General features: G+C 37.0%; 5 protein-coding genes across 6 annotated transcripts; 3 read left to right on the top strand and 2 right to left on the bottom strand.

Moving 5' to 3' along the window:
* The first annotated feature begins 927 nt into the window (after positions 1 to 927).
* Positions 928 to 1,467, top strand: LOC140777071 (basic leucine zipper 43-like). The gene has a single exon (XM_073120972.1). The coding sequence runs from the start codon at positions 928 to 930 to the stop codon at positions 1,465 to 1,467; it is 540 nt and encodes a 179-aa protein (XP_072977073.1).
* Positions 1,468 to 1,980: 513 nt separating this feature from the next.
* LOC140779943 (uncharacterized) lies at positions 1,981 to 8,090 on the bottom strand. 2 transcript variants are annotated; one of them, XM_073125289.1, is made up of 5 exons: positions 7,923 to 8,090; positions 7,770 to 7,840; positions 5,646 to 5,749; positions 2,424 to 2,478; positions 1,981 to 2,352 (listed from the first exon to the last, which is right to left on the bottom strand). In XM_073125289.1, the coding sequence occupies exons 1-5, from the start codon at positions 8,031 to 8,033 to the stop codon at positions 2,226 to 2,228; spliced, it is 468 nt and encodes a 155-aa protein (XP_072981390.1). In that variant the 5' UTR covers positions 8,034 to 8,090; the 3' UTR covers positions 1,981 to 2,225. The 2 variants fall into 2 exon arrangements, with proteins under 2 accessions (XP_072981390.1, XP_072981391.1); XM_073125290.1 differs by having other exon boundaries at positions 7,770 to 7,837; positions 7,923 to 8,086.
* A 531-nt stretch (positions 8,091 to 8,621) lies between these two features.
* On the top strand, positions 8,622 to 14,025 carry LOC140779573 (ruBisCO large subunit-binding protein subunit beta, chloroplastic-like). Its single transcript, XM_073124696.1, has 14 exons — positions 8,622 to 8,862; positions 8,945 to 9,070; positions 9,857 to 9,994; positions 10,126 to 10,221; positions 10,529 to 10,771; positions 10,844 to 11,078; positions 11,224 to 11,393; positions 12,069 to 12,146; positions 12,276 to 12,347; positions 12,410 to 12,514; positions 12,911 to 13,003; positions 13,134 to 13,226; positions 13,373 to 13,514; positions 13,614 to 14,025. The coding sequence occupies exons 1-14, from the start codon at positions 8,731 to 8,733 to the stop codon at positions 13,625 to 13,627; spliced, it is 1,737 nt and encodes a 578-aa protein (XP_072980797.1). The 5' UTR covers positions 8,622 to 8,730; the 3' UTR covers positions 13,628 to 14,025.
* Positions 14,026 to 14,474: 449 nt separating this feature from the next.
* LOC140777653 (uncharacterized) lies at positions 14,475 to 15,669 on the top strand. The gene is made up of 2 exons (XM_073121910.1): positions 14,475 to 14,746; positions 15,452 to 15,669. The coding sequence occupies exon 1, from the start codon at positions 14,590 to 14,592 to the stop codon at positions 14,731 to 14,733; it is 144 nt and encodes a 47-aa protein (XP_072978011.1). The 5' UTR covers positions 14,475 to 14,589; the 3' UTR covers positions 14,734 to 14,746; positions 15,452 to 15,669.
* A 438-nt stretch (positions 15,670 to 16,107) lies between these two features.
* On the bottom strand, positions 16,108 to 19,809 carry LOC140777651 (eukaryotic translation initiation factor 5-like). Its single transcript, XM_073121907.1, has 2 exons — positions 19,713 to 19,809; positions 16,108 to 18,113 (listed from the first exon to the last, which is right to left on the bottom strand). Exon 2 carries the CDS (start codon positions 17,738 to 17,740, stop codon positions 16,391 to 16,393), a length of 1,350 nt encoding a protein of 449 aa, XP_072978008.1. The 5' UTR covers positions 17,741 to 18,113; positions 19,713 to 19,809; the 3' UTR covers positions 16,108 to 16,390.
* Positions 19,810 to 19,864: the final 55 nt, after the last annotated feature.

Raw genomic sequence — 19,864 nt, 5'->3', positions numbered from 1 at the left:
TAACAATAATAAACTTATGAAAAAATAATAATACGATCAAGATTAAAATTAAAAAGAATACCTTATATAGAAGCCTCATGGATAGGGACGTCTCCTTTTAACTACAAAAGAAGGCTTTGGATAAAGAGCTGAGACAAGCACATCTGAGAAAAAGATTTAATAGAATGCTCATCAGAAAATTAGTGCTATTTTTCATAGTGCACCCTAATTACCCATTTTCTTTGAGGCCAAGGGGGACCACTGGAGTGGATCACTTGAATCATCAATTATAAATTTCTTCACTTTGCAGAAAGTGACTTCCGTTACGTCTGCTCTGTCAGAATTGAGATCATCTCTCACCAATAAATATAATAATCCCAACATACCCTCAAAGCTCTTCTTTCCTCTTACTTCTTTGGCATATTGTGGGCATTCTTATCCAACAGATGGAACCTGCATCTCATTATGATCCTACACTGCATGATACTACATGCTCTATACACATGTCCATCATCCAGCTCTACGACTGCACACCATAAGATCATTGTCGCAACCCTCTCAATCGACAGTAGATGCTTGTTACTGTTAGCCAACCAACAGCCGGTTAAATGGCTAGAGGACCTGATATATGATGTTATTTGAAGCTCCATTATTCCATGACCATGTATACACAAAAGCACATGTGGACATCCATGATATCCATAAAGCTAATTGCTGATCATGAATGAATACTATATGCGAATGAATACTATATGCATCTTTGCTGCGATGCTATACAAGTTTACTGTATGGCTGCTGGAAGTGGGGTCTCTTCTCATTGTGTCCTTCACACTATAAATGACCCGTACCATCTCATGGTTTCTCCCCTTCCACAAGCCTATCGTGCAACACACCTTCCATCTCTCCCTGCCCAAGACCTCCTAAGTTCTCTCTTCAACAGTAGAAACCATGTATCCTGGCGAGGTTGCCAGCATTCAGTATCTTTCCCCATCAAATCCACCTTCCTTCAGAACTCACTACAACATGACTCACAGTAGCATCTCCTCCTCTGAATTCAGCAGTCTCTTTGGACCTCACACTGCATACCATCCCCATACCATGCCACTGATCCAAGAAGTTTACCACCTTCCTGTTTCTTGTCTCAGTAATAATTCAACCTCAGATGAGGCAGACAACCAACAACTGAGCCTAGCAGAAGTGAGGAGAAAGAGAAGGATGATATCAAATAGAGAATCTGCTCGTAGATCGCGCATGAGAAAACAGAAGCACTTAACTGAGCTGGGGACGCAGGTACTACATCTCCGTGGGACCAATCGCCAACTTTTCGACGAGCTGAACCGTGTGATGCGGGATCACAGCCAGCTCCTACATGAGAACGCCCAGCTTAGAAATGAAAAGGTTCAGCTTCAAAAGACGCTTGAAAAGCTCCATGAAGAGAACTCTTCTGGTGTACCACAAGATGTCCAAGAGAGCTGTGCTGCTAAATAAGATCTGAAACAGAGAAGAACAGTGAGGTGCAGCTACAAAGTATGAACTTCTGTTATTGCGGGATACATGTATTTTTAAATGGTCTTCTTTTTGTCATTGTCTCTTCTTCTATGAGAGGAGCAATGCTAACCATTTTCAATGAGTTTCCACCTAATTTCAACAGCAACAAAGAATGAAAAATAGTTGCCTCCAGAAGACAACTTAATTAGTGACATAGAAGGTTTCAGTTCTAAAAGATACCCAGGTGGAGTATTTGTGGATAATGCTACAAAATTGCTTACCTTGTTCGACATGAATGACTGAATGGTAAAAGCTTCTTAAATTCCGTAACAATAGTCATGTCAAAAACATAGGAGCTTAGGCCAAAGCAAACATGAAACCCTGATTAAAGAAAACAAAAGTGACTCAAGTAACCAAGCAAGATTGTCATTGGAACATATGATTATTTTAATCATCTAACATGTATGAGAACAAAGAAATATGTTTCAAACAGGAATAACTTGATCCATATGATACGTTTCAGAAGTATCAGTCAATTCAATAAATCAGTTGAACAGCAAAAGCAACTTTTCTCATAAGGTTCAAATTATGCAATATTCTTCTGTTGGGAATGACCACAGAGATTGATCTCTACATTTTCTGCCAACATCTAGCAGAATACATGACAAAGTTGCTCACTCAACTATCATGCACTAATAACTACATGCACAGAGAGAACCAGAAGCACTATGCCGTTGATTGCTTCCACAGAGCTCAGTTTAAGAGCTTTTCTTGGATGCTTGCTTTTTGGTTGGGGTGACTGAGGTTTCAGCAGCCAAAGATGGAGACTGATTTTGCTCCTGTAAGTATTTGGCAGGGTCTGCAAATGACCTTGTACACGGCCACCTGTGTATATGGAAATAAATGTTACTATAGAGAAACTTATAAAATTGATATAAAGAATGGACGATCTGCACCTGCTTGACTTGATTGTCTGATCTTGAACATGTACTTTCTGCTCAAATATATCCCCTGAAAATAGATAAAAGAATCAGAAGGGCACTAGTAATGCAATACTGGAAAGTTGCTAAACAGGATAATTCTATCAGGAGAATTAAAATGTAAGAGTGGTGTCTTTTGAAATTAGAAATGCTATGTAAACGGTAAAAATGACAGTAAATCAGAATGAAGAAATAAATAAGATTAATACAGATTAAATAGAACCAAACCATAAAGCAAATTCTATGATACCAGTCTATGACCTCTTCTCCTTCAAAATAAATAAAAATCCATAATACCATATACGAGAGTCAAATTAGGACAATTTATGAGTTATTTGATAAGAAAAAAAATAGCATTATTAGATAGGAAAACACTAACGAAGAGAAAATATGTTTTTGAGCCTATATTAGCATTATTACTAGCAAACTATACTACTACTCTTTTCTTTATAAGTATAAAATCCACTTAAGGAACTATGTTCCTAAAGCAATTGTGATTTTTGTTATGCATCCATCAAGATTCTAAAACTTGAGATCGGGATTGACCATCCATAAAAATGATGTGTATCGGTCGTATCAATCGGATCAATTGCCCCTATTTGATCAAACTATTTTTTAAGTACGTAAAATTCTATATTTAAAAACATTAAAAAAAATTTAAATATTTAGAAAAAGTGTCCTAAATAAAAGAAAATAAAGATTACTCAGAGCATAAAAACTAAATTAAGTACTTATTCAAAATCTTGATAAATTTCGAATTGGATCTGATAATTTTTTATGTTCGTAAATTACTACTATAAAAGTGAAATGAAGAGAGAGATCTTTATCTCTTTTCACTGTTGTTTTACAGCAGTAAGAAATGGGTAGTTAGAAAGTGAGTGGGAAAAAGAGAGAAGATAAATGGAAAAAAAACAAAAGAAAAAAAAATACTAGAGTGCATAGCAGCCAAAAGAGCTTGTTGGATCGGCCACCGAATGAACTCGATAAAACGTGAAGGGTGGGATGAAAATGTGTATAAAAAATAGATAGTAAAAAATGAAAACTTAAAGAAGGCAGCTAGGGACATCATATATTGATGTTCCCCAGCGTGGATCTATTTAAATCTGACTTGAATATTTAAACATATTTTTACTGAGTTTCGATCAATTTCAACTGGATTTTTGCCGATATAGCTGAAACTGGCCAATCCCAAATCAAAATAGTCACCGGACTATTTCGGGCAAGATCAAGATCAGCCGAAAATGAGATCCATGAATAATACAAAATTAATTATACTTTAACCAGCACTATATGTTCCTCTGTGCAGGCAATCAGCAAAAAATCTCACAAGGATTAGCAAGTGTTCAATGCCTAAGAATCAAATTTAGCAAGAAGAGTGATTTGTAAAGGCTCCCGTGGAGCATAGGAGTTAATAAGATGGTGGAAGCTTCATTCTCGACTATATGGTAATCGTGTATATTGACACTGAACACATGGTACAAATAGATATGACACTTAAGTATGATTGTAGTTCAGCATAACAGGAGCAGATCATGCATGAGATAGTAGATGGTGCCCTCCCCTAACAGTATGTTGATATCCCAAGTTTAGCACCAAACAAAAAAATATTAACAGGGTTGAAATTCTGAATACAATAACTGCCTTGATTTTGAAGAAGCTAGGCATTAAATGACAAATTGCATCTCATAATGGACTAACTACTATTACTGAGGCAGTATCATAGATAAGATTTTGAAAGAAATAGCCTTTTATGTGCAAATCCATCACTCCATTTTGGTGGCAGCATGAGAAATGCAAATCATTTCATGCTTTATTTTTAATTGTTGTTTATCTTTTATATCTAACATTATATAATGTATACTGTCGAGTACATGTATTTTTCTGGTTGAAAGTTTGCTTCTACGATCATAGATTAGAAAAAATGAGCATTTTAATTCTCTTATTATGCCTATCTGCCATAAAAATGGTCTGCAAATAAGCTTCAAACTTAGGATTCTCTGAATCAAGATTTAAGTATATGTTTGACTTTTGAGTTGAGGTAAGCACGCTAGATATTGTGGCCCACCTCCCTGCCAATTAAAAAGCAAGCAAGAACATTGCTTATGATCAAGTTCGATTTTCCTATTAGCTGAATAAGTGAGTAAATAGGATACATGTTTTGAGTTCAATCATCTAGGATTAGAGTTTTATGCAACTGAGCTGTGCTACAGACTTCCATCTCTTTGCTCACCGACAAAGTTTTAAGATAGTAAATACCTTCTTTTGATCTGCAATACATGTTATAAAATATTAGAACTGGCATAGAGACTGTCTTGAAATGGTCATTGTCCCTGCCCGAGCATTTGAGTTTAGCCAGGCCAAAACATTTGCAGAAAAGAATTTGCATCCATAAAATGGACCAACTATTACATGAACACCCTCTTGTGAGAATTGCCCCGGATATATTCCAATTGCATATATTCAGATGATTCCAGACTTTTGGTCATTCTTACACACACCTTTGCATTTAAACCAGATAAAACCAAGGTGGTATTAATGGTAAAAACAGATGTATTGAGAAGCTTCCAGATTCCAATTATCCAAGTTGTGCTTAGATATTAAGCAGCTGTGTCTACCTAGGTATTACTTTGTGATCTTGGTGTAGCTTGATATGCCCTATGTAGTTAGGCATGTCCTAACTGCCAAAACCACCAGTCTTGTTGTACTGCAAGTGTCAGCCATCAGCTTCTCCTAATGCAAAGATGAGTACACAAGGCCCAAGTGCAAGGGTAAATCTGCTCTAATGTTCTTATCAAAGTGGTAGATGTTTTGTGGATGGAAATTTGTCAAATTTCTGATGATGTGTAACAAGAGAATGCAATATCTTCAAAAGTGACAGAAATACAAAAATTGTGAATAGAACAATTGAAGGCCTATAATTATCTTAAGTATCAAAAGAAAAGTACTTTTGCGACAAAATAAAAATAACTAGCTTGATTCTGTCAGTACCTGCAGTAACTTAATGTAATAATTTAAAAATTGTCCAAGGGCAGCATGATCTATATCACCAATTAATTAAATATTATTACTATTTTGGGAAGAAAGAATAAGGATAGTATCAAGATATGCAAATACCTTACTGTCAAATTGACAACAAACTGTGAAGCTTGCATACATTCTAGATGAATATCAGATATAAAATTCAAGAATTTTGACTACCTCCAGTGAAAGTCTTATTTGAAAAGTATTTGGCCTTCAATCGTCGGGCATACATAGCCTCGTACATGTTCAATTTCTCTTCATGCTCAATAATATCTGCTTCCCTGAAAGTCATACATGTTTTTTTTTTTTAAATTTTATCACTGAATGCAGTATCATTAGAAATGTCACTATGGATAGAAGGATAAACAATTAATTTGAATAGCAATAAAAGAATTGGGTCTTAATAATCATTGACAAATGGAACAACTCCGTGATGAGTTACAAATCAAACACTTTTCTCACTTAATACACAACCAATTCTCCATGAAATGAAAGCATAATCTTAAAGGAAGAAAGAAGGCAGGCACTTACTGCATAATAGCATAATCAATCAAGAAGAAACATAGTGAATTGACTATGAAGTTAGAGATAGGGTACACTTGAAGATGGGGAAGAAATAGCAAGCAACATGCGGTTGGAATTCTCACATATCTTACTCTCGTCACATCTCAGCGGTTGAAGCTACCAAAATTCTCAGTGAACAGAGAACTGGGAAATGCAAAAGATACAACTCATCTATAATGCCAAACTGAGATGAGATGAAAAAAAATAAAAAGAAGCCAAGTGAGGATTCTTTTTCCTACAAAAAGTAAGCTAGTTAACTGGATGTGGATCTTCTATTGCACAAGACTCTAAATTTTTACCATCCAACAGAAGATTCCATCTTTAATGATTCCTTTTCTGATTACTGCAATTCCTTACAGATCTAATAACATACTTGTTTGAGCTGGTTGACATAGCTGCCTTTCTGATGAATTCCTATCTCAGACACATACAAGGGCATCAGCCATAACGACATGCATAATGTGGAAGACACCATCAGACCAGTCCATCTTGGTAAGACCAGGACAAGATGATATGACACAAATCCTTGATCTTAAATGAAGATGGACCTTTTTCTGCAGAATACTTCCATACCAGTCAATGCAATAAAGGTAAAAGATAGAAAGGGGGTAACGTAAGGAAATAAAAACGCCATACTACATATAATGGATTACCTGTCATAGAGCTAAGCTATTAGCCTTATCTAGGCATCATGATACATTTTCTAGGACACTTAGGTACCAATTTTTATAACAATGGCCATCAAGAAAAGAATGACCAATTTGGGAATTGAATCTTCTTTTCACTTAAAATACAAAGATATCCTTCTTAGACAATAGTACTGCAGATAAAGAATGAAAATCTAAGACTTGGGTTCAATTAAGTACATTATCTTATAAAAAGAAGGTGGATGTATCTTAACGTGAGAACATAGAAACTTATGCTTTTGGGAAGAAAAGCAATACAGATGTGGAATTTCTTTCTAAATATGAGTATCCAATGATTTTGATGGCATATGAATGAACAATGATGAGCATCCTCTGGTAAGGTTTTGAACATAAATATTCAGTTTACCACTTCTAGTCTTAATGCCTTACATAGAAAAGCTTTCTGTATCCTATAGCTCAAATATGGATATTTAGGTTTTCTATTAGCTAAGCTAAGAATAACAAGTGTTCTTCAGCAAAGATGAAGTGAAGTACTTTGAATATCTTATAAGTTTATGAGGTCTAGGATCTCTTCTTGCATATTAAAAGCAATAAAATGACTTCACAAAAAAAAAGTAGCTAGAAACTGAACCGTACATGTAGTTATCATAATCAAATTGCATCTAGTGTAAATTGGTGCAAACCAGTTTTACATGGAGACACTGCTGAGCATCCATGTTAGTGTAATGCTAAAACCAATAAATAAATATCTGCAAATTCTGTGGATCCCACCAATGTGGTACTCCTTAATCTTTTTTCTTTCTTTTTTCCTTTTATTTCTCACGAACTGATGCTATTAGTCTAACTGTCACCTTATTTCCTCCTTTTTCACCTACGCTGAAACAAAAGTTTATTGGATTCCACCTTCTTCTTCCCACAAGATGCAGAAATAAAAACACTACCATCACTCAAAATCTAAATTAACTATAATCAACACGATCGATGCAAGAATCTAGCCAAAACGACACATGAATCATATTTTTAGCAAAGGACCTATCAGACCGTTGCACACAAAAAGAGAGATCAAGAAATGCAAGTCCAAATAACCTACGAGAAATCGTCCACCGAGCCAGGCTTGATCTCCTGGGCCTGATCCGTCTTGGAATCATCAACCTCTTCCTGCTAGAATTCAAACCTCCGAGATTTAAGCCAAGAGGAGTCGCTCAAGGAAACGAGCGGGATGAGAGGTCAGAACGAAAGAGACCTTAAGGGAGGCCGGAAGGAGACTTTTCTCGGAGGCATCCTCCCCGGCGGCGGCCGTGGAGGCAGAATCCGGCGGCGGAGAGGTAGGAGTTCCGGAAGGCCACGAGGACATCTGACGCAGAGCGAGCCGAGAACGAAAAAAACAGCGGTAAAAAAGAGCGAGACCTGGAAGGCTGGAACAGAGTACTATATGTAAGAAGTTTTACATAATTGCCTCTCAAAACTTTTAAAATATCATAATATCACTATGTTAATTAAATCTAATTAATCATAATTAAATTACAATATAACTTAAATCTACAAATATTATTTAAAGTAGTATAATAGTTATTCAATATTATACTCAACTTCGTCCTAAAATGATAAATATTATATATTCTAAACTCAAAGAGAAAAACTTAGCCAGTGATTTTAATAATTATATTTTAGGACTACTCTGTTAGAAACTTATCATAATGGTAATTTTAAGAGAGTCAAAATATTTTTTTAGTGATAATCTAATATTTTAATTAATAAATATCTATAAAACGTTTCTGACAAGTGTTAACACCATTAGAGGGTGAGAAATTGGCCGTTAATTTAGTTCGTAGGTTTAGTTTAATTATCTCTTAAATGTGCAGTATTTGTACCGAAATTATTGGAGAATTGACCTTTGGGTCGTTTTCTGGTGTAGTGGTGGCAAGAACAGCGGCAGCGTTATCTTGGAATGCTTCGTGAGATATTTTGGAGCGCGCAAACTCTCCCTCTCCTCTTCCTTTTTCAAACCCCCCCTTATCCTACGCTCACCATCTTCCCGTTACTGCCCAACCATGTCATCATCTTCCCCAAATCCTCTCACCATTAGTCCCCAGCTTCCCTTCTCCCGAAAGAAGCCCCCTTTGAAGCCCATCACCAAGGACCTACACTTCAATTACGACCTCTCTACCACTAAGAAGCTCCAGGTCGGCCTAAAACACACTTCTTGAAGCTCGATTCCTGATTGCATTCTCTGTTGGGTTGTTAGATTGATGAATTATGTTGTAGGCTGGAGTAGATTTGGTGGCGGAGTTGGTTGGGGTGACCCTGGGCCCCAAGGGTCGAAACGTGGTGTTGCAGAACAAGTATGGACCGCCAAAGATTGTTAATGATGGCGAGACTGTACTAAAGGAGGTAGAGTAGAGATAGTTCTCATCCTGGTTTTCTCTCATTTTCATGTGCAATTCTTCTTTAGATTGTGTAGAACGAAATGATCGATCCATCCAGATATTCCATACGGGTTTCCTGAAATTGAGTGCCTTGATATTTCTGGCATAAATTAAGTTTGTTTGCTGTTTACAAGACTAATGGTGGTAGAATTTCTTTTAGTTGTAATCTTTCCTTTATTGGGTCCTGTTTTGACGGAATTGAGCATTTATCATAGTATGGTTTGTCAATCGTAGAACGGAACAGTATTATGCTGTGGGTATTTTAGCAGGAAAAATGAAATATTTACTAATTTGCTACAGCCTAAGTTCATATTGATGCCATAGTAGTATAGTACTATGACTTCTTCTTCTCTTTTTCTTTTTTTGACCCACTAATCTTAGGTAGTTTTGCAGTTTTGCTCGACCTAGATTAACATGTATGCTCTTTAGATTCCAAGAGTAAATTGGTCATCCATCTGTCTCATTATAAATGTTTTGAATCTTTGAAGTTTCTACTGATGGGGGGAAGTTAAACCTGGGGAGGAAACAAATTTTCCAGAAGGTGTGTTGAATGAATAATAATAACCTGAAAAGGCATACGACAATCCTGTCTTGGTTGTTTTGGTAGGTACTTGTAGTTTCACCTTGTTGTTAATATTACCAAAAGGTAGATTAAAAGTTGGATGGGAAGAGAACCCCTAATTGCTTTATAGACTTTTAGTTCTTTTGTAAATGTCAGGAGAAAATCATTTGGTTTTCCTAATTCTGTAAGGTTGAATTGGAGGATCCTTTGGAGAATCTAGGCGTTAAATTGGTGAGACAAGCTGGCGCAAAGACGAATGATCTTGCTGGTGATGGCTGCACTACCTCCATTGTTCTTGCTCAAGGTTTAATTGCTGAAGGTGTAAAGGTATAATCCTTCCCTTTTGTATATTTCTATAAAGCATAGAGATAATACTGTATCATTCGTCAAACTAACTCATTATGAAGAATTTACTTTTAATCCTGCGCTGCATATCTTATTATATTTTCACAAATTAGGTACTCGCTGCAGGAATGAATCCGGTCCAAGTTGCACGTGGGATTGAGAAGACTGCTGTAGCTTTGATTTCTGAACTAAGTTTGATGTCGAGAGAGGTACTGTTGATTAATGGTTGTGTTGTTCTGTAAGCGAATAAATATTGTTTAGTTATATATCTTTTTGTTACTTAATAATGCAACTTATGCAGTGCCACAGCTCTTAGAAATTTTGAATGCTTTACCTGTCACTAAGCTTTTAAGCCCTTCAGTTATAATCTTATAACCACCTTTGTCTACTTATCGTGAAACTATCTTTAATAAATGGTATTTATGCAGCCTTTATATATGGTGCCCTCAACCTTGATCAATGCACATATCAGTTGGAAAATGCTATGCCAGCTTTAACTCATGGTTCATCTTGCAGATTGAAGACCATGAAATTGCTGATGTTGCAGCAGTTAGTGCTGGGAATGATTACTCTGTGGGAACTATGATTGCCGATGCTCTGAAAAGAGTTGGAAGAAAAGGTGTTGTAAGAATTGAAAATGGAAGAGGCACTGAAAATCATCTGCAGGTTGTAGAAGGAATGCAATTTGATCGTGGTTATCTATCACCCTACTTTGTTACTGATCGCACAAATATGTCAGTGGAATTGAACAACAGCAAGGTAGGTATTAATGTTGCCATAACATTGTGTTATTCTGCCATGTAATTAGCAGGATTGTGTTCTTCTGTGCAGATACTTTTGGTTGACAAAAAGATTACAAATGCGAAGGAGATGTTTAAGATATTGGATGGGGCTGTCAAAGAAAAGTACCCACTGCTTATAATTGCAGAGGATATTGAACAAGAAGCCATGGCTCCTATAATAAGAAATAAGTTGAAAGGCGTGATAAAAGCAGCTGTCATTAAAGCTCCTGCCTTTGGAGAACGCAAGAGTGATTACTTAGATGACATTGCTATCTTGACTGGAGGTATACAAAAGAGTTGCACAAGTTATTACAAATTAGAGATTAAATGACTGGATTTTGTCCTAATCATGACAAATAAGACACATTTCTATACATATTTGGTTCTCTCTCTCTCTCTCTCTCTCTCAGATTGTCATATGTTTTGCAGGTAAAGTAGTGAGGGATGCGATGGGATTGACTCTCGAAAAAGCTGGAAAAGAGGTCCTGGGTTCTGCTGATAAGGTGGTAATTACAAAGGATTCAACATTGATTGTTACTGATGGAAGCACCCAAAATGCAGTTGAAAAGAGGGTTGCTCAGATAAGAAGTCTTTTTGAGGTAGGAATACTTGTTCTCCTAGTATGTTAGCATTCATCTTTGTTGTATTTCTTTGTATTCTAGAAGGCATATCTGATCTTCATATAATGCATCCATAAATCATTTCAGATCAAAAAAACTACAGGACAGGAAAGGCAGTTTGTCAAAAATTAATGTTCTTCTGTAGAACCACCAAAATATGTTGGACTAATTGAATCAGTTGGTAAGTGCATGGTAACACCTGATGCTATTAAACTTATCCCCTTTCAAGGGTTAGTTTGGCCTGACTATAAGACATATTTTTGTATAGATAAGAGTAAACAATATTAACCCTTTAAATGTGGAGCGCTGTTGTACAATATATTGTGCCACTAGTAGCTTTCTGAACATTTGGTTGTAGATTTTCTAGCAAACTACTGTAAAACTTTATATAAGTTGCTGGAACAAGGCGGGTGCTCATAGAGGTCTCCCTCAGTCGAATTTCCATCATGGAGCATTTTTCATTCAATCTCTGCATATTATAAGCATTGTCCGATTTCTTAATATCTTGTCTCCTCAACTTGTTTGATATTCTCACATTCTCATTTGTGCTAAGCATCATCTAGATATTCACATCATGGCCTTTCATTTAGTTTGCTTTTTCATAACTATCAGTTAAATGACAAGACTATTATATCTTCATATGCAATTTTTCAGAACTCTGAAGAGAAGTTCAAAAAGAAAATACTGAATGAAAGAATAGCAAGGCTGTGTGGTGGGATTGCAATTGTTCAGGTGCGCCATGTTAATCACTTCTGTGTTTAATAAACTTCTAGATCTGATGTGCAATTAATAGAAGTTAGGAAATGCTAGAATTGTGTTGTGATTGCTAGGTTGAGCAGGTTTTTACAAACTAAATGACAGGTAGGCGCACATACAGTTGTCGAATTGAAAGATAAGAAGTTGAGAATTGAAGATGCTCTTAATGCAACTAAGGTAGGCCAGCTTTTCTTGATGCATCTCCTTGTTACCATCATAATGGAAATTGCAATTTACAGGCAGCTATTGAGGAAGGTGTTGTCATTGGTGGTGGATGTAGCCTATTGAGGTTATCTACGAAAGTGGACAGTATCAAAAAAACCTTGGATAATGAAGAGCAGAAGGTAGCGCACTAGTTCTCTTTAAAAAAAATTACCATTCTTTTCTTCCTTTTCTGGAAACTGGGATCAAATAAGTTTGTACTTAAATAGCCAAATAAAAGAGAATGTAAATCTTAAGCTTTGCTTTTTAACCTTCTTTTAGTATTCATTCAGATGCCTGCCTTTATAATCAAGTTAATATCTGTGGATGCTTATGTCAAACTGAGATCAACTCTTTGGGCTTTGAAATTTGATAAAAGAGTAGGGCTTGTTATAAGCCAATAAGGAACTCTCTTCCATAGAAACTCTAGCATGATTGAATGTGTTTTATTTCTGTAGCTTGTAGAAACCTGATAATTATTGGAGGAAGTAATGCTTCCTGTGGGTTTATTTCTGGTACCCTGATCCCTGATTCTGCAGATTGGTGCTGACATCTTTAAACGGGCTTTAAGTTATCCTTCAAAATTAATAGCGAAAAATGCTGGGATGAATGGTAACTCTGTCGTGGAAAAGGTTTGTAGCACTCCCAGTTTTTGTGCATTTGCACACTTCCTTAGTTTCTGGATGTTTTTCTTAATAAGGTCACTCTCTGTGAACATCACACTCTGTGCTAATAAATCCAACATTCTATGTTCTTTTTCAGGTTCTGTCCAATGATGACTTAACCTATGGCTATAATGCAGCTAAAAATTGTTACGAGGACTTGATGGCTGCTGGAATACTAGATCCATTTAAGGTACTTATCTCTTCAAGTAAGGAAGAATAGGGAGAGAGAGTCCCTGTGATTTGCAATCTATTGAATTGCTCCTTTTGGTTTCGATTTTTGTAGAAGAACTAGTCCTAACATATTTAAGCTTTAATCTTCTGCACTCATTGGAGCAGGTTGTTAGATGCTGTATCGAGCATGCTGCTTCTGTTGCAAAGATTTTTCTCCTGTCTGATGTGGCTGTTGTTGATGGAAAAGAAAACAAGCCAGTTCGCATACCAAGGTTGGTTCCAACATCTAAGCTGATGCCAGCATCAGGTAGTCACATATTCTCAGCTTCACTCAACAAATCCAGCATTTGATTTCCTATTGTGAAACACAAGATAATGCTCACTCTTCTACTAATTACCGTCTCAGGATTTCCACTTTAATCTGTCCAAAGCTGTTTTCTCCTGCTTACCTCTCTCTCCCATCCGCGATACAAATGGAAAAGATGGAGCAGAGAATCCTATTAGACGAGGATCAACAAACTTTATCCAAGATGAACACATGAGCCAAATTCCGGTAGAAGAATGAGATTCCAAGATTAGCTTCAGAACTGGAATAATGCTCGTCTGTGTAATTAATTCTTAAGTTATGTGGTTCTTAAAAATCTTCCTTATTTCTTTCTTTCTTTCTTTCTTTTCCTCTATCATGGTGTTAGTGTAGACAACTAGCTCTCATTCTTTCAGAAGACAAATTGACAATTCTTTGGACTTTCTTGGAGCAGGCATGTAGTCTAACATATTTCGCATGATCTATTGTTGAAGCTTTTTTTTTCTTCAGTCAATTATGAGTCTATAGGCTATACGCTAGATGAAAATAGCTCTTTTTTAATATATAGATTGAATAACTGAGTTAATTCTCTTAAGAGAAGAGTTATTGAGTCATACTTTTTTTATAGAAGTCTATAGATAAGTCATAAACTCATAATATTATATGTATTTAGTACCCTAATAAAAAATTTACTAAATTTTAATTTGAATATACATTAGGGAATCAAATCCATAAGACAATCACAGGGCTGTGTTGATGGCTTATTAAAGCTTATTAGATATTCCATTAAAAAACTTATATAAAATTATATTTTACGAATTTATTATTCACACCCTCATTTTTCTTTACTTAAATGGATGTGATAATGGTCGGCCCATGGGCCCATTCGTCACCGCGAACCCGCTTTGCTGGCATGGCATGCCATGCTTAGACACGTGACATTGACATGCCTAGTCTCTCGTGCGTGTGCCGTTCGTCGCCATCGTTGCCCTCTCTCTCTCTCTCTCTCTCTCTCTCTCTCTCTCTCTCAGCTCTTCTTCGTTGCGTATCATCCGAATGAGAGAAAGGAGAAGGAAAGATGATTGGATTTCATCTTCTGCAGCTGGTGATGGATCTGACGGTCGCTGGCATCTCCTTGATGTTGGTTTTGGGCATCTTCGCATTCATTGCTTCCATCCTCTGCTCCGCCGCCTTCATCCATAACTCGAAGGCCATCTCTTAAACTCCAGCAACAGGTGGATTCCTCTCCATCTCTGTTACCTTTATCCCTGATGATTGTACGTTCTTGTGAATATGTGATTGTGGTGGGTTTCAGAATTGGGAAGGAATTGAATCAGAAATTAATTTTTAGGCTGTTGTCTGAATTGTATGAATTGAGTCGGCTGCTTAATCTGTTTGATTAAACCTGCAAGGAACTGGAAATTTGGGAACATAGGATAAGATTTGACCATAATTGAAGGACATGGGATCCCCATATCCATATGAGAAGGATTTTGTGTCTCTTTGCATCAATGTTCGATCTTTATCTTGCTGGAGGTCTCTCTCTGCACATGTTTGATGAATTGATAATGGATTTAGGACGATGGATGCCAGACTATAGTCCTCAATAGCTCTATGCATCTCTGATCGATTGTAAACTAATGGCAAAACAGTTTAAGAGAGTCTCATATCGACAAATTGGCCTGTTGGTTGAATCCGTTGTGACATCTGTGATCCATCGTTGTTAAGAGAAAGTCACAAAACTGTTGTCAAATCAAGTATTTACTTCAGCTAGTTCGGTTTCTTTTTCCTTTTTTTTGTTTGCCTTGTTATCTTGATTTGATGAATGGATTGTCATCTCCATTTGCATTGGCTTTAGTTATGCATTTATGTATGTAGTTCTGGTTGGCATGAGAACTTAACATTGGTGGCTTTTTTTTTTCTTTTGCCTTCTTGAACAGATGCGAGAGTCTACAAAAGGGCAGTAATCATCTTTTGCATCAATTAGTAGACTATGCGAGGAAGGGATCCGTAGCTTTTGCTGCTTCTTAGCTTGTAGTTGATATGGGTCTACAGAAAGCCATGTTTAATTTCACATTCAGCTCTATGTCGTTTGGGATTATTAACTGGGACTTATTTCAAATTGATAGTTTAAGGATTTGATACTACTTCCGATGGATGGATTCGATTGTTCAAGCAGAAGATGAGATAAATGTGCCTCGATTATTATTTTGGCGAAGACCTTTGCTGCAGCACAGCGTGGTCTTAAGATACTCCTAAATTGTAGCTTAGATTCTAAGCGTCAAGAGAACATGTACACTAGACCTGCCACAACTAAGTTTTAAAAGAGTATTGCCTATGAATATTCGATCGATCACTACTTACTCTGCATATAACACCGGGTCACTAATTTTAATACAGCCGGAAATGAATGCAGATAACAATAGCATTCTTAGCTGCGATGGCCCGCTTGAACTGTAGCCCAGTCAACAGTGGATTACTAAGTATCAAATAGTAGTAGATCCCTAGCAATAAAAGTGGGAAAACTTTAAATGATGATGATCACGTTGAACCTCACCCACAAAAACTTGACTTTCGACAGACACAAGAGGTTCAGTTACATCGACATATGAGCACCACTGCATCCTTTCATAGTACATAATTTGAAATTAACATGCACACAAATCTTAAAAGTAACAGCATACCAGCATAATAAGATTTAGTATCTTAGCACGACAAGTTTGTGCACACATGCAATCCACATACAAACATAAGAGCAGAACTTCAAAGTGACACATCGCACGTAGTCTTGAGCAGATCGGTAGGTAACCTGATAGGATAGCCAACAGTCCGTAACTTACGTCACACTAACAAACCTTTCGATTGATGGGTACAAGTAATTAGTCGTCCTCTTCCGACTCTGATTCTGCGCTTTGCAGCCATTCAACAAAGGGCTTCATATTCTTCCAAACTGGGGAGCTCTTGTTGACACCAGCCACGCCTTCCCCATACCACTTCACAATGCTTTCTTCCTCCACCACATCTCCATCATAAAGAGACTTAGCAGCTAAAGGCACCTCCTTCACAGCATCGGCACTACATTTCCCACAGAAGACTTCAATAGCTCGGAGTAGAAGCATCTCAGATTCCTCATCCTGCACTGCAGCAGCAAGATATTTCTTCTTTTTAGTCACCTCGTTGGCAAACCCTTTACCCACACCATCAAAGAGGGATTCGAAGAGTGCATTCATCACATCCTGGGGAGAAGCAGGCAGTGAACCCAGGAAGGACCCAAGCTCACCTGGTGTTGAACCCTTCCTCAGTTTAGCTTTGATCTCTGTGATCAAGCTATCATGGGCATTAGATTTCTCCTGTACTTTTTCAACATCTTTCTTTGCAGCTTCCACTTTCTTCTCCTGCTTTGGTTTCTTCTCTTCTTTGTCAGGTTCAGCAGTAGAAAGCATCACCATCTCAGCAGTAACGGCACTAAGCTGCTCCTGAATGCGTTGGCGGGCAGCTTCAAGAGATGTGTCAGTCTGCCACTGGATGTCGTCGTCGTCGTCTTCAGCCAGTGCATTATCACCTGCCTGGCTGACACCCGGTGAAGAATGTTCCTCATCCGAAACTGTTGGCTTCTTCTTGACAGCAACAGATTTTGAATTGGTATTTTCTTTCGTTGAAGCAGCACCTTTCTTCTTGATCTCTTTCTTCAACTTCTTCTGTTCCTCATCAGCAGCTTCCCCTTCTTTGAGCCTCTCTTTTTCTGCTCGCCTCATTGCCTTCTTATCTTTGGATCCTTTTTTCTGCTCTGGTGGGTTCTTCAGAATGAAAGTTGTGAGCTTGTCCCTCATGTCCACATCCGATAAAAAACCACAAGCAGCACACTTGAGGGTGATCATTTGCGTCTTTGTGATTATTATTTCGGTCTCAGGATTGCCACATCCATAACATTGTACATACTTCTTGATGAAGTTCTCAAGTAGACCAGCTAGTTTTGCAGTTTCATGAGCCCCATTGACAAGTGAAACACCAGTTTTCTCATCAAACTTAGATTGCGCACCAAGTTCGCAGCCAAAGTATTTTGTGGTGTAAGAGGCAGGCCTGGCCAATGCCTTGGCAATATCAACCATGTTCACAATATTGGTCTTGATTCCATTTCCACGACCTTCTATCTTGGTAATCATCCTTGGCATCTTATACCTGTAGAAGGCATCATCGCTGTTGGAAGCACCTATGTTCTGCAAAGCCATCTTAGCTTCGAAAGGCTGCTAATAAAGTCAGATATAACAAAAACAGGGGGTACAATTTGAAGAAACAACAAATGATGATGAGTGGCTTTCTTCTTCAGTCCAGGGCCAAGCAACTGCCGATGAAATATATAGCTGCCACGTACTACCTTGAGTTACCACAGAGGTCTGAAATGGCTCAAGATGCATGCAGCCAACTTCTTCCAAAGAGCATATATACTTTTTTCTGGACGTAGGATAGTACTCTCCAAGTAACCCAATTGATCCCAAGTAAGATGAGTCCCGTTCAGACATAAAAGATTTCCTACACTTCACACCACCTCCACTCTAGCCGGCACAAAGTCACAACTGGCAAACTCAATCACAAAATTCAATCCTGTACACATTGAAACATCGATCAGAATATGTGAAAACTGAAGAGTTTAATCTATTCCACAACTAAATCCTAATATGAGAAGAGGAAAACATAAGTGCCAGTGCCAACAAATAGCATCAGACAGTCAAACTTTAGAAATTCAAACAAAAATATACCTGAGGAATTAATATCTAAGAGGCCGACTGTACAGTAGTTGATTTATGTACAACAATTTTTATCCATTTATCTGAATGCAAGTTGGTAGAATTAAACTTGAGATAAATTCAGCAGTGTACTTCCAGGACTTGGGTTCAGATATGCAACACTGGCACTAAATCAACCCAAAGGCTGCTTAAACCATAGTTTTGCATCTTCTAGCTGAAATCTAACCATTATGATGTCTATTCTAATACCAAAAAACAAGATGCTCCAAATTCCTTCCTATGAGATCCTTAAATAAACAAATTTTAGTTGCTTAGAACTGTCTCCTTTCTTTCAACTTACAGTCAATTACCAAATCATGAAATATAAGATCTTCTTCAATCCATAGATAAAAGGAATCCAAATTAATCATATCTTCTCAACCCTTTTGGCTGCAACAAGTAACAATATAAGCTCTCTGTGGATGTCAATAGGAGCATACGAATGAATTCTAGGCATAAATTTGCTAAAATCAAAGGTTAGAATCAGGTACAATTACGTTCTGAACAAATCTCTCGGTCCACTTTTGATATCTAACTGAACCTTAACAATGTTTATAAGTCCCTATATTTTAGCTAATCTTCATATACTGATTGTTCATAAAGGGGAACATCCAAAAAGAACAGAAATAAGGCAGCATAATTATCTATCCAACATATTAAGAAAATAATCTTACTCACTTTTGAATTCAACAAACATATTAATATCCAACCTAGACATAACTCCTAATTGTCTTTACAGTTTGCTATTGTTCGGGCAATCTTGCTCAGATTGTTTAATCTCAAACAAAACCAATAAACATATTTTCGTGTGCCATTTATTATTAAAAAAAACATATACAACTCAACTTATATAATACGATCAACCAAACAAGAGACTACCGCAATTCAATCCTAAGCTCATTGAATACACAGAGTACAGTTATACTCACAAAAAGGTAAAATCATTTCATCAAACGTACGATAACAAGATCACGAATCAAATCGTACAACAAGAATAACTCGAGTAAAAGAAACATTGTAATAAAAAATTACATCACACAGCAATAAAAGGACCGAAGAATAAATACTCTTACCGCCAGATCCACAGATCTATAAGGAGAAAATAAATGTTATTACAGAAGGCAAATTGAATTGGATCCAAGAAAACAAATTTATAGGCTAATCGGATCAATAGGAAATCGGCCAAATTTAAGATCTTCCAGAACTACTATGCCAAAAGGTATTGAGATTCATCAACAAAGAGGACATTAATCAAATCACAGATATCTATAACCTACTCCCGAGAAAAAGAAAATATCGATAGAACTCCACTAAATTCAGAATATAAACAGAAAAATCGTGGAGAAAAACAATAGACAAACACGATCAGATCGATCTAGATGCATCAAATAAGACAATATCGCATATATCTGATTACCTGAACGCGATCGCCGAAGGCGAAACCCTAGATCGTATTCTATTCAGGTAATAGGAAAACCTGACAGAGACGAGGAGACGACGAATATATATAGAGGCGAAGCTAAGGCTCTTTAGAAACCCTAATGTCGTATTTTAAGATATTTCTTAGGG

This window comes from Typha angustifolia, chromosome 15 (genome assembly GCF_048772165.1).
Source record: "Typha angustifolia cultivar Huaian chromosome 15, ASM4877216v1, whole genome shotgun sequence".
NCBI classification, from domain to species: domain Eukaryota; kingdom Viridiplantae; phylum Streptophyta; class Magnoliopsida; order Poales; family Typhaceae; genus Typha; species Typha angustifolia.
The sequence above is the reverse complement of the archived record's forward strand: the minus strand, read 5'-3'. Positions and strand labels throughout refer to the sequence as shown.